The 15,011-nt window shown below is 40.2% G+C and overlaps 2 protein-coding genes across 5 annotated transcripts in view; one reads left to right on the top strand and one right to left on the bottom strand.

Annotated features, from left to right (window-relative positions):
* The first annotated feature begins 5,134 nt into the window (after positions 1–5,134).
* On the top strand, positions 5,135–6,344 carry LOC135092613 (tigger transposable element-derived protein 1-like). The gene is made up of 2 exons (XM_063991219.1): positions 5,135–5,201; positions 5,446–6,344. Exons 1-2 carry the CDS (start codon positions 5,135–5,137, stop codon positions 6,342–6,344), a joined length of 966 nt encoding a protein of 321 aa, XP_063847289.1.
* Positions 6,345–6,417: 73 nt separating this feature from the next.
* LOC135092379 (uncharacterized) overlaps positions 6,418–15,011 on the bottom strand; it is an 80,305-nt gene continuing 71,711 nt past the window's right edge. For all 4 annotated transcript variants that reach the window (XM_063990836.1, XM_063990835.1, XM_063990838.1 and 1 more), the window contains one exon: positions 6,418–13,932. In XM_063990836.1, the coding sequence (XP_063846906.1) occupies positions 13,906–13,932 (27 nt within the window). In that variant the 3' untranslated portion in view covers positions 6,418–13,905. The remainder of the gene's footprint in view (positions 13,933–15,011) is intronic.

The following is a 15,011-nucleotide window of genomic DNA, read 5'->3' as shown; positions in this document are numbered from 1 at the left end:
ACAGTTACTCTACTATTTATGCTTCTCAAAGGAATAGCCTCAGGAAATCTTGTAGCTGTGCACATGATTGTCAATATGTACTGGTTACCTTGTGTACGAAGTAACGGCCCCACACAATCAATTACCACCTTTACCACCTAATTTGAGAAGTGTGACACGTTCTACAATAGTTTGTTATATCTTTGTTTATTCCTGGCCAAAAGAAATGACAGTCATTTTCTTTAATGTTTTTGCCACTCCCAGGTGACCAGACCAAACATTCCTATGAGCGAGCTCCATCAGCCTCGTCCTATACTCCTTAGGTACAATAATTTGCTTTCCACCATCCACATATTGTCAGTTGGACTGACAATATGTCCTCCAATTTCTCATTAACATTCCATCCTTTATATAATATTCGACATAATAAGCAGTTATTTTATCTATCTCAGCTCTGCTCCACAGAAATTGTAAGCTACTGTACAGTTTCTGCTCCTGAATCAACTATTCCTTTGCTCACGACAAAGTCAGGCAACACCTCTACCCGGTAATGACTTATTTTCCACCTCCTTCACATTCCCTTTGCTCACGACAGTCAGGCAACACCTCTACCTCGTAATGACTCTTATTTTCCACCTCCTTCACATTCACATCTTCCACCTCCTTCATATCCACATCTTTCTGATCAAACAACACACCTAAGCTCTCCTCCAGATCACCATTATCCTCTCCCTCACCATAAGCCACTTTCATGTCTCTATTTCTAGCCTTAGCTCTAGTCACAACACGTGCTGGATATGTAGCATTTTCCTCAAGTTTCTCCTCCTCACTTATCTCAGGGCAAAAATGATAATTTACCAGTAGACTCTCCTGTTTCAGGAACAACTTTCTTACCTGCTAGGTCATTTCCTAGAAACATTTGTACACCACTGACCGCTAACTTATTACTCACACCTACTTTAACTCTTGCTTTAACTTCCACTGACAAATCCGTTCTCTAACTATGGACCGGCACAACACCAATAGAGTTAATGCATCTCACCTCTATTTTTTCACTTGTGAAAGAGATCTCTGTCCATTCCAATACATCTCGAAGCACTAAACTCACATTTGCAGCTGTATCTCTTAAAAATGGCTATTTCCTTCTCTGAACCATCCTCTAATTTTATCATTCCTTGAGTAATAAATGGTTAAAAATCCACAGCAGCAGTACATTTCTTCACTACTCTGACATCAACCGGAACACTTGAACATGGTTCCCTCATTACACTCAGTGCCACTTCCTTTGGCTTACCTGCCAAACTACTGTTCTCACAATGAAATCCTTTATGGCCAAAACGACCACAATAGGAAAATTTTGCTTCCTTAACTTGATTGTTGACAATCCCTACTAAAGTGACCAGGATGCCCACAGTTAAAGCACCTAATTGATGCTTTACCTTACAAATCATTATACGTTGTGCTCAACAATGGTACTCGGCTTGGAGGAAGGACGCAGTATTTGCCCTTGCATATTGCTTGAATTTACAGAACAGTTACTACTTTCAAACATAGCATTTATATTTGGCTGCATTGCCACATGTGCACTATTAAACCTTCCCTTGAAATAGTTTTGACTTGACGTATTTACCTTGATTCCCACATCCCTCCTACATACCCCATATGCTGCTTCAAGCTGGTCAGCTTTACGTCCTGCTTCCATTACGGTCTTTATATCAGCTTTCATGATTTCATACTTCATGTTAGGATGTATTTGGTTCCTAAAATGCTCTAACAAAATCACCTCTTTCATGTCCTCCACATTTTTAACATCCTCAGATTTGACCCACTTATCCAACTTTAGGGTACACTCTCTAGCCATTTCCAGGGATGTGCAATTATTTACTTTTTTATTTATTTTATTTATTTATTTTTATTTAATTTATTTGTTTAATTAATTAATTAATTTATTTATTTACCGCCCTAAACTTTAATTCATGTACCTCAGGAGCCACACGTACAGCTGATAACACTGCTTCCTTAACAGCGGCATAGTCTCTACACTCATCAACAGTTAGACCATTATAAGCTTCCCTGGCTTTTCCTTTCAATTTTGTCTGTACTAAGAGTGCCCACTCTTCCACTGGCCTACCTCTCAACTCTGCTACCTTCTCGAATTGGAGAAAGAAGTCCTCTGCCTCACTTTCAACAAAATCAGGGACAAATGAAGCATTTTTATCCCCCGAAATCACCGTCTCAAATCACCGTCTCCCTTCTCTAACCTTTTCGTTTCCACTTCTGCCTTCTTTAGTTCCACCTCTAATTTAATTCTGTCAAATATGTACCTTTCACTGCCGGACATTTCCCACCGTACTCCTGCACTATTTGTTTCCAATTCACTTTGTCCACTTTCATGGACGTGCTGTTCCTCCATGTTCCTCCACACACAACAAACCTTTCTCTGTCAACATCGTAACTAACTCTTTCTGCATGTCATCCTTGAGCCTAGCAGTCAACTTAACACCAAATCTATCTGCTAGCACACCAAGCTCTTCTCTACTACATTGATACAAGTAGTTGACATTCAAAGAGTCAGTGAACTGTTCCACATGGTTCGCCATCTTAACAAATCACTGTCGTTATAAATACTAACCTCAAGAGAACAGAAGCGCATGTCCATGAATAGTGGCCACAGGAGTACAGTATCACGCAGGGTAGCGAGACTTGCGGATGAAATGGAATGTATGGCGACATACATGAAGTCACTGTTCACAAATCACACAAGGAAGAAGATATCGCGGACAGGCCTCCAATTCTGTCACCTCCAATCTTCCTCGATGTCTTCCCACTCACTGCAACACCAAGGAAAGTAAATAGCTTACCACACACAGCTAACCTGGGGGACTAGTTTCATCCAACACAAGCACAGACACGCGGGCACACATACACATACATACAATTTCACTCTCCTTCTCTGGATTATTAAATCCAATATCATCAAAATTGAACGTATTTTACAGAATAATGCATCACACCAACACAAGAAAACATTTGACACCCAATCATGTCAACACATACCATTTAACACACCACGTGCAGCACTGTCACCACTCCAGCAATCAGTACAGCCATACACGACTCGTGACGCCAGCCACGTAAACGTAGGGACTGCAACCGCAATCCCACTCCAGGTATGGGTAGTCACAACCACCGCTCCACCCCTCAGCTCTCCACCCGTCGCCGTCTGCCCGCTTCACCCTCAGACAAGGGAACGAGTTCCCAGCACCTGACCCCTTTCCACATTAACTGGCGTGGGCGGAGTCTCTCCCCCCTCCCCCTTTCAGTCATTACAATAGTAGTTTGAATTATCATCCACAAAATCCTTTATCAAATGACACATAAAAGAAAGTAAATACACTACAATGAACATATTGAATATACAAAAATGTGTACACAGAAGCATAGGTAAAAAAACAACAACAACATAATACAACACCAAATGGCCCATTACAATTTTAATTCCAGACACTTTAATTACCTTATAGTACCGTCTCAAATGATAAGGAGAACCCTCGTTAATTTACCATCAGTCCTTAAATCTAAATAACCATCACCAATTTAGGAAGAGTGGTGAACTAGTGGTAACAGTCTTAATTACTTCCAACCCGAAACCGTTATATTATTCAAACACATTTGTCACCATAACCCAATTCTTGATAGTGGTGTCAAGTATACCGTAACACATTTTTTATGGTGGCGTCAAGCATTCATTCATTGTTAGCTTGGAATTTTTTTTTTTTAATCTTATATAATAAAACAAACTGTCTGTCTGTCTGTCTGTGTGTGGATGTGTCCGCTTTTCACGGAAAAACCATTGAACTAATTGTGATGAAATTTGGTAGGAGGCTCCTCCTTGATTCAGGGAGTGCCATAGGCTATGTCTTAACTACTTTCAATCCAAAACCATTAGATTATTCGATTTACTCGGGTAACATCGGTGTTGCGTCAAACTGGAGACCTTTTGCAAATCTGGGAATAAACGGGATCTGGGCATGTGTGGGATGTTGCTGCCGGCAGATATCGTACTGAATCACAAAGGAGCTCCCGCCTTCCAGCCACTAGCCAAACCTGTTTTATGCTTTGCAACACCCATGTTAATGAATTTTATGAATAAAAGGATATATATATATATATATATATATATATATATATATATATATATATATATATATATATATATATATATATATATATATATATATATATATATATATATATATATAGTCGTACCTCGGTACTCGACCGCCTCTATACTCGACCAAATCGGTGCTCGACCAAAAAATTCGAGTAGAAAATGCATCGGACCTCGAACAGATTTTCGGTACTCGACTAGCCGAGTCGACCCGAACGCGCTCCTCGGCCCTTCTCGGCCCTTCTCGGCCAGCGGGTAAGCGTCAGTTCGACTCAGACCGCCAGCGGGGTAAGACATACGCAGTTTGTTCGAGTATTTCTTCCCAGATTTAAACTTTTTCGTGTTGCTCTAGCCCTTAATAATGGGTCCAAAGAAAGACAGTGATAAGGGGAAGGCAAAGAGGAAAACAGTGAGGACCACTATTGAACTGAAGAAGGAAATTATAGCAAAATATGAAAGTGGTGTACGAGTGTCCGACCTCGCGTCGCAGTACGAAATGGCAAAGTCAACCATTTCCACTATCTTGAAGCATAAGGAAGTGTTAAAGAAAGCTGATGTTGCAATGGGAGTGACAGCAATTAGTAAGCAAAGGCCTCAGATAATGGAAGAAATGGAGAAGTTGCTTCTTATCTTCACCAAGGAAAAGATGTTGTCAGGGGACAGCATTAGTGAAGCTCTCATCTGCGAAAAAGCTCTTCAAATTTATTGAAAACTACTGGAGGTGAAAGTGCTAGTTCATTTACTTTCAAGGCAAGCAAGGGATGGTTTGAAAAATTTAGACATAGAACGGGAATTCATAGAGTTACTAGGCATGGGGAGGCAGCCAGTTCGGACAAAGCAGCGGCTGAGAAATAAGTTACAGAATTCAGCGAGACCATCAAGGCTGAAGAGTATGTTCCTGAACAAGTGTTTAACTGTGACGAGACCGGCCTGTTTTGGAAGAAATTGCCGGCCAATACGTACATCACAAAGGAGGAGACAAAAATGCCTGGTCACAAGCCTATGAAGGACAGGCTAACGCTGTTATTGTGTGCCAATGCTAGTGGAGGCTGTAAGATCAAGCCCTTATTAGTGTATCATTCAGACAATCCCCGTGTATTCAAGAGAAATAACATCATAAAAACTAAGTTACCAGTTATGTGGCGAGCTAACACTAAGTCGTGGGGTCACAAGACAATTTTTTGCTGAATGGATCCATGAAGTGTTTGCTCCCCAAGTTAAGGCATACCTCATAGAAAAGAAGTTGCAATTAAAATGCCTTTTAGTGATGGACAATGCCCCTGCACACCCTCCAGGTCTAGAGTATGACTTAACAGATGAATACAGTTTCATCAAGGTGAAGTTCTTGCCCCCCAATACTACTCCCTTACTCCAGCCTATGGACCAACAGGTAATTGCTAACTTTAAAAAACTGTACACCAAGGCCCTCTTCCGAAAGTGTTTTGATGTGACATGTGATACCCAGTTGACCCTTAGAGAATTTTGGAAGGATCACTTTAATATCCTCAATTGTGTTAACATAATAGACCAAGCTTGGGGTAACGTCACTTATAGGACATTAAAATCTGCATGGCGAAAACTTTGGCCTGAGTGTGTACCTGAGAGGGACTTCGAGGGTTTCCAGTATGAGGCTGGTCCAAGCACTGCTGCTGTTATTCCTGCTGGTACATGTACTACTGAAGAAAATGCTGTCATGGAGGACATTCTTTCCATGGGAAGAAGTATGGGCATTGAGGTCAACAGGGAGGACATCGATGAGCTTGTGGAAGGCCACTCTTCTGATTTGACCACAGAAGAGTTATTGTACCTGCAACAACAGCAACAGCAAGATTTGGTTCAGGAGCAGGAATCCTCAGAAGATGAGGATGTAAGAGAGGAGGCTTCCAGTGCAGTGATCAATGACATGTGTGCTAAGTGGGGTGAGTTGCAGGCGTTTGTTGAAAAATACCATCCTGATACAGCAGTCAGTAACCGTGCTGTGATAATTTTCAATGACACTGTTATGGCGCACTTCCGAAAAATAGTGCAGAAAAGGCAGAAGCAACTGACAATGGACAGGTTCCTTCTTAAAGAAAAGAGGAAGGCTACTGCCCAGCCAGATTCACCTCCACGGAAGAGAGAGAGAAGGGAGAAAACCCCTGAAGGCGCGTTACCTAGCGTCATCATGGAAGGGGATTCCCCTTCCAAGGAGTAACCCTCCCTCCCGTCCTCTCCACATCCATTCCTGTATGCCATCAACCACTCTCCAAAACGTAAGTAAATTATACAAAATGGTTTATAATGCTTTATTTATCTTTATCATGTACTGCTTGTGCACATTTACGTTTTATTGTTGTTTAGATACACGTTCTTATAATATTTTAGGTATTTTTCTTAATGGTAAGAACGGATTAAAATACTTTCCATTATTTCTTATCGGAAAATTGGTTTCGGTGTTCGAACAAATCGGTGCTCGACCACCACCTCAGAACGAATAATGGTCGAGTACCGAGGTACGTCTGTATATCGTGAGAGGAAGGCAAAAAATGCGCGAGAGAGCGAATGAGTGAATGTGAATCAGTATAAGAGAGAGAGAGAGAGAGAGAGAGAGAGAGAGAGAGAGAGAGAGAGAGAGAGAGAGAGAGAGAGAGAGAGAGAACTAAATTAACCTAATCTAAACTGACCTGACCTAACCTAACCGCAGTAGAGATGCCTGTACACCCCCAAAGGATGAGAGCAACTGAAAACTCACCAACAGTGACGAGCGCACTGCTCTGTGGTCTAGCGACTGGCAGGGCAGCAATATTCCACGCATGCACGTGGGATCCCTTTTGTTCCTGGATTTGTAAAGGTCCCGTGTTTGACACTACACCGGTGTAAGTTCACTTGATATTTATTCAGAACTGGGGATCAGCGCATGCATGAACAGTATGCCAGATGTACGGTTCGTTGTCTCTTTTGCGCTCTGCCGTTAGGGAGTGAACATCTCACTATCGTGGCAAAGCGTTAATCTAATCCCTGGGCACATCACTTCTACTCCACATACCCCTCACTTGAAATTAATATATTCAAATTCAAACCTTCTTAATTTGCAGCACAGGGGTCACACCACCTGCCAGGTCATTCCAATTAATTTCCGAGGAGGAAATTTACTCTCGTCACTGGCAGGTCCTCCGCTCACCAGCGCCTCCGCAGTCACTGGCGGGCATTGAACCTTGACTTCGGCTGTGGCACAGCTCTCCACAGCATTAATTCCTTGATACAGCGCTTCCACTCCAAATACCGCTCACTTGAAATTAATATATTAAAAAACCAACCTTCTTCATTTGTAGAACCTCATTTTTCACTAATTAATCCTATTTCCTTTTATATGCTTGAATTTTAGTGACTGTTTTTACTATACCATTAACGAACAACGGCAGATATCTGGGTCAGTAGAGTCGATGTCTTAAGCATAAAAAGAAACAACGCCAGATATCTGGCTCAGTGGTCAATGTCAACGAACAATGCTAGACACAGTGGTCTGGGTCAGTGGGATCAAGTCAGTACGCTCTGTAAGTTAATTGAATTAATACATTAAAATACCAACCTTCTCATTTTTAACACTTAAGGTTTTGATGGTTCATCCCATTTCCTTTTTTATGTTTACTTTTAGTGATCTCTTAACATTATTACCGTACCTGTAATTTTGTTTTAATATAATTATTCTAATCTACACTCTTTGTTGCTTTTAAAGTTTTGTAGCGATGTCATAACCTAAACCAATCCATCAATCTTGGTTGTTTGCAGCGGCGCGAGATGACCGCGATGTTGCGGCCTCAGCTTAAATCAATCAGTAGATTAATGCTAGATTAGTGCAATGTGTGTTCACAAAATCATCTCTGCCTGTGCTTTATTGGAAGTTTACTGATCCTACAGGCGTTAAGGAGGAACCCAAGGAAGGTTTTATGTAAAACGCTCAATAGTTTTAAGAGGGTAATTTATTATACATTACTGACCAATAAATCTTTGTATCAGGATAGGTCGTAGCTGTACCATTCACCTACTGAACCATCTGGGAATCATCCACAACTTTTATGAAGAGTGTGTCTGCCAGACATGAAACTTAGTGAACGTTAAGTCTGTTGCATAATAAAGTTTTTATATCACGAAATTTCTTAATCTTAAATTAGAATTGTGGATATGATTAAACCATACAATGAATTTTTAAGATGCCCTCTGAGTGGTAAAATAGACATCAATCTTGCTAGTGTGAAAGTTTCAGGTCACTATTTCATCTGTGTGTAATTCTTGTGTTAATAAACTTTTGGCTCTAAGCTCATTGGCCTGAACCAGGTGTCAAGATATAAAAGTGTGCGCGTGTGTGTGTGTGTGTGTGTGTGTGTGTGTGTGTGTGTGTGTGTGTGTGTGTGTGTGTGTGTGTGTGTGTGTGTATCATTAATGTGATGATCTAGAATACATGGTTGTGTCCTGTCGACCCTGTTATTTACCCAGGGAGTTTCATACTGTACCTGTTAATTTTCAGTGTATATGTACCTCCATCTGTTAATATGGAAGTGGCAGATGAACTGTTGTCAAACCGCTTCAAGAAATTTGAAAATAGTATCCCTGAAAGTGTTTAAATTACTGGCTGTAATTTTCACGACCAAATAACTTCCTACGAGCAATACGTTAAATGCACGACCCGAGGAAAGAACACACTAGATCTTATGTTTTGCATTGTAAAAGACACCTACCCTGTTGTGAAGAAAGCCCCACTTGGAAGTTCTGATCATAACATTTTATTCTCACATACAGACTGGCGAGGTGGAGTAGGGAACATCTTTGAAGTGATCTGACGTTTAGAGTCCAGAAATGCGTACTTGTCATTACTATTCTCTTTGTTCATCGCTGCAGAGAACTGCCCTGGTAGGATCTGGCCGAAGTTAAGTTCTACTGGACTTGCAAATCTTCCTTTGTTGTGATGCGAAGGGCGAGCATCACAAGCAGTAAAGAGTCAACGGGTAAAGATGAGTTTTCAGGGCGTCCTTGAGGTGGCGATGAAAGTCTTCAACCATATCTTTAGCCTGTGGATGGTAAGCAGTCCTCCTGCCATAGGTGGGATTCGAACTGGGCACCGCGGTCAGTTATGACTGTGTTAGGTGCGCCAAAGTGAGAGACCCTCAGAGAAATGCTGAAGCTGTCGATTCTGCAGAGATGTCAGGCATTGGAGTTGCAATGCCTGAAATGATCAGTGCTAGTTAGCAAATACCTGTGTCCTCTAGATGGAGGCCAAGGACCTAGAATATCCACATGAACCGTCTGAAACCTACATCTTGGTAAAGGAAAGGGTTGCAATGGAACCTTCACATGACGATGAACCTTTGATGCCTAACAGGAGATACATTGCTGGTCCAGGAGCGAATCTGAGGCCACACCACAGAACGAGTTGAGTCGTCGCGTGGCTTTGACTCCAGGATGACTCTTTCCGACACGTCGCACCACACCTGAAGGGATGTACCAGAAACCTGGAAGGGATGAAGCTCTATAGACATAGGATTTCTTCTAAACTCAGCAAGGTCGTCGTCGGTCTCTTGCGCGATAGTGATTTGTTGGTACTCAAGCGGCGGTGGGTATTGAGTCATGGCAGTGATGGAGCGCAAGAGAGCGTCGGCCACAGGATTCTCCACTCCCCTAATATGACAAATGTCAGTCGTGAATTCAGAGATATATGAAAGCTGTCGCTGCACTCGTGGAGTGTAGGTGTCTGAAGGGCGTGTCATAGCAAATGTTCAGGGTTTTTGATCACAGAGGATGTAAAACTGCCTACCCTCCAGAAGGTATTTTAAGTGTTGCACAGCTATGTATATTGCCAGTAGCTCTCGGCCAAACGCAGCATATTTTATTTGGGCAGAATGGTGGCGTTTAGAGTAGAAACCGATTGGAGATACCTCGCCTTTGCTGGTCTGCTGCAGTACCGCGATAGTTGTAGAAGAGGCCTCGGTAGTCAGAAACAGTTGTGCTTCAGAATCCGGATAAGTAAGGTGAGGAAACCGAGCTATTTCTTCTTTAATGGTAGCGAAAGTAACTGCAGCCTCTTGCGTCCATTTAAGCATAAATGTAGATCTGTGGAGAAGACCTTTCAGGAGATTATAGAATAGTGTGACTTCTCTGCAACTTTGGGGATGAAGCGGTGGTAACAGATCACAATTCCAAGGAAACTCCCTGAGCTTTCTCGCTGAAGTTAGCTGTGGAAGCTGACGAATAATTTCTACTTTTTGTACCAGGGGAAATAACTTCCTTACTAATTTCATGCCCAAGAAAATCCACTGCCCCTGCTCCAAAAACACACTAAGCTGGATGAATCTTGATATTGTTGTCTCAAAGGCGTTTCAGCAGATGCCGAAGGTTAGTGCGATGTTTCTTCCTACTGTTTGATGCCACAAGAATGTCGTCGATGCACACGGTTGCAAATCTCATGTCGCGCAAAATATGATCCATGTGTCGTTGGAAGGTCTGTGCAGCATTACGTAAACCAAAATTCATAAATAAATAATCCAAATGTTGTGGCGACAGCTGTTTTAGGTATGTCTGGTGGGTGCACTGGTATCTGATGGAAGGCCCTCACTAAATCAATTTTGGAAAAAAAATTGTTTGTCCTTTTAACTTCAGATGGAAATCTTGAATATGTGGGATTGGATATCTATCTGGCACCGTGACTTTGTACTGTAGTACCCACATGCACGCCACTCCTTACCTGAAGGCTTTGGCACCGTATGAGGAGGAGACACCCAACAGCTCTTGGATGCTTGTATAATTCCATCCTTTAGTAGGGAATCGAACTCTGCCTTTGCGGCACGGAGGCTGCCGAGCGAAGACTGATGGGCCAGTTGTCTCAGTGTGGTGGTGTACGGCGTGGGCCGTGGTTTCTCGCTGCTGGAGAGGCTCTGTGAGCGTAGGAAATTGCTGAAGGAGGGCTACATATTCTGTATTGTCATGAATCAGGGTAATGAACGGACTCTCACACCTGGAAACAATGCCTATAATGGTAGTATGTGATGACTGTTGTCTTACACACCGATGGCCAGGGCCAACGATTAGATCATATATTAGAAAGTCAGGGTTGTATTCACCTGCCCCCGCGGTACTCGTTTCCCGACCATTGACATGGCGGGCGACACTGTTTAGCATTAGTCCTGAAAGTGAGGGTGGGTTTAGTTAGACTCGTCGCAGACCGGGTCGTACGTTGTAATGTTACAACAAAAGATCGCCTTAGTCCTCTTTAATCCTTTCACTGCTATTTGGTGGATCCTTCCTCGCTCGTTAACTATTCGGAGACATGTTCTCTTGCTATGCTGCCATCTGTAACCATTAAACAGGCTACAAATTGTGTAATCTATTTTCCTTTCTTTTCTTTTCCTTGTAGATGTTTATAAAGATTTCATACATTGTTTCTAGTGTTGTGAATTGTTGCATATCGCAGTGAAAAGATTAAAGCCTAATTTGGCTAGGAAGGCTGGGTTATGTTACAACAAAGGATTGCCTTAGTCCTCTTTAAACCCCCAATTTGGTTAGAGAGGCTGGGTTATGTTGTTAAATAAATAAATAAAAACCCAGGAAAAGAACTGAACAATGAAAATATTTAACTTTTCTTCAGAAAAGCAAAGGTGTTTCATGAAATGGAGGTTGTTCTAATACACTTCTCTTCAACAAACTTTTATTACAAGTTTGAATAGAATTAATTGATGGAATCTGAGGTATTGTGAGACGAATTTTGCCTAACAATTTTTTTAATCCCAGCCTGCCCATAAATGCACATCTATCCATCTAGCTAATTATATCTATATCATTCTCTCTCTCTCTCTCTCTCTCTCTCTTTCTCTCTCTCTCTCTCTCTCTCTCTCTCTCTCTCTCTCTCTCTCTTTCTCTAGAACATTTTCTACTTAGAATTACACGTTCTTTCGCCTCTTTCAGTATTTGCAGAAACTCGCGTTACACCCTGTATATACAGTTCTGGGAGGTTTCCGCTGTGTCGCCGCTGCCACGTCCCCCTTACCAAGGACCCTCCCCTACCACCAACCATCACGGCAAGTGTCGCGTCGCCGTGATGGTTGCGGCGTGTGGTATGTTGCTATAAATGGCTCTGTGCTTTCATTATGTGGAGCTTTATCTCCATTCTGATCACACTGTCGTGTTCACGAGTTTTCCTACTTAATGTAATAATATATTTCATTATTCAATGATTAACTTTTGAAAATAGCGAGCATAAGTAAACATGTTATGTACATTTTTTTTACATCTTCACAGTTTAATTCGTCGTAATACCAATTTCTTTTTTGTTTTGTCAAGTTTTTACAATATATATCTTGATTCTACAGTCACTGCTGAGTCTGACATATATATATATATATATATATATATATATATATATATATATATATATATATATATATATATATATATATATATATATCCCGTATATTAAATGAGTTATGGGAAATAATTCGCGCATTTTCCGAACTCGAGCTCCAGCTGTAGTAAGGAGGTGATAGTGGCGAGAGTTGTTAGAAATTTCTGCTCACATGCCAAAAAATCGAAATATGCAAAATACGGCAAAAAAGGTGGGTCTGACGAAGAAATGTCATGAAATAAGAAAGATGAGCCGTCAAAAGTTACGTAGTAGATATTTTCGAGCTTGAAATAGCAATTTTTATATGAGATGGACACCAAAAAGAGCTCCTGACCAAATCATCGTTGTACCCTCCAGGGGCCAGCCGAAACATTGGGTTGTAAAGATGTGCAGTAACAAAAGTAGAATCCTCTTTCTCCGCTCGGAGAATCATTAAGCATATTTTGTGGAGTGAGTATAATAATTAGTAAGTAATATAATAATTAGTGAGTAATACAATTTTGTTAGTGAGTATAATGATCCACACCAGTTTATTAATCTGGGAGAAGTGTACAAATGCTGTCACGAAATAACGAGCCAGCTTAAAAAACTTCATTCTTACATTCGTGTAATTCATTATCGCTTTCAACACCATTCAATCTCACCTACTAATTGACAAATTGTTAACCGTGAATGTTGATAGTAATCTCATATTGTGGATACTAGACTACCTCTTAAATTGGGAACAGTTTGTCAGCATATCTAACATCAATTTTGACATTATAGTTACAAGCACAGGAGCTCCCCAGGGATGTGTGTTGTCACCTGTTCTTTTCAACATTTACACAAACGATTGTAAAAGTAAATGTGGGGATTAAAGTAATGGTGCAAATTCAGCTGTCTAATATAAAGATGTTTAACATATTAGTGTATTAATTACTCATATTACTATGTATATATTTATATAATGTACTGCTATTAACTATCTTAAGTACTATCTAAACTATCGAATTAAGTGAATAATGAACTTTGTAGTACCTATATTGATAAGATTGTGAACAGATTTGAAAATATGTTTATGTTGTAGTTAGACGCAAATGATTTAGAAGTTGAAATAAATGAAGTAAAGTTTTTTTTTTTTTTTTTTTTTTTTTTTTTTTTTTTTTTTTTTTTTAAGAACAAACTCATTACGTAAGAAAGTGGACATTGATAAATACAGACAAAATATTTTTTCATTGAAATTGGCAACACCCACGAACCCTCACTCTTAGTTCCACGAAAGCAAAGGTATTGCGTAGTAATCATCAGCAGGATGCCAGTTGTGTAACTTGAGCAGCCTTGAGTTGTCGCTTCAGAGGTTTGCCAGTGCTGTTTTTGGGGATCTCCTCCACCACCCACACCCCGCCAGTCAGCTGCTTGAAGTCAGGAACGCGATCTGGCGACGTTAATTGCAGTTAATTGTGGGATGAAAAAAAGCAAAAATTTAATAGAAATATTGACTGTGGGAATACTGACATTCTCTCTCTCTCTCTCTCTCTCTCTCTCTCTCTCTCTCTCTCTCTCTCTCTCTCTCTCTCTCTCTCTCTCTCTCTCTCTCTCTCTCTCTCTTATATATATATATATATATATATATATATATATATATATATATATATATATATATATATATATATATATATATATATATATATATATATATATATATATATATATATATATATATATATATATATATATATATATATATATATATATATATATATATATATATATATATATATATATATATATATATACATACACACACAGGGTGTAACGCGAGTTTCTGCAAATACTGAAAGAGGTGAAAGAACGTGTAATTCTAAGTAGAAAATGTTATATACACATATGAATTTTCAAGGCTTTGTTTACCCGTCAGAGGAGGTCAAAAATGTATGGGACTCGCGGGTGTGTTGTGCGTGTAGCTATGAGGTGACAGACAGACAGTTGTATTGTCGCAGCCTCGTAGGTGCCACTTGGTCAAATTACGAATGGTTTAATCTTACTTTTTGCAAACTGTGGAATATTGCAATATCTTATAACGAGACAAATGGTATTAAAAGCATATAATTCACCGATAAACATTACACAACAGCATTATTGCGGTGTTTAAAAGTACTCCTGTAAAATACTACGTGGCACCATCGAAGCGAGGAAGGAGGGGGAGCGAGTCTGAGCGACCTTAGGATCAGTAAACAGGAGAGAAAAAGAAATAAAGGGTTCAAGCTTGAAAAATTTAGGTTTAAGAAAAAGATAGGAAGGAATTGGATCTCAAATAGAGGGGTAGATGAATGGAATAGACTCAGTTAGTGTTGTCATTAGGGAGCTGGATGAGAAAATTAGACAGATTTATGGATGGGGATGATATTTCATACAGGGACTGCCACGTGTAGGCATATATATATATATATATATATATATATATATATATATATATATATATATATATATATATATATATATATATATATATAT

This window comes from Scylla paramamosain, chromosome 40, assembly GCF_035594125.1.
Source record: "Scylla paramamosain isolate STU-SP2022 chromosome 40, ASM3559412v1, whole genome shotgun sequence".
NCBI lineage: Eukaryota > Metazoa > Arthropoda > Malacostraca > Decapoda > Portunidae > Scylla > Scylla paramamosain.
Note: the sequence above shows the minus strand (reverse complement) of the source record. Positions and strands in the feature narration are given on the sequence as shown.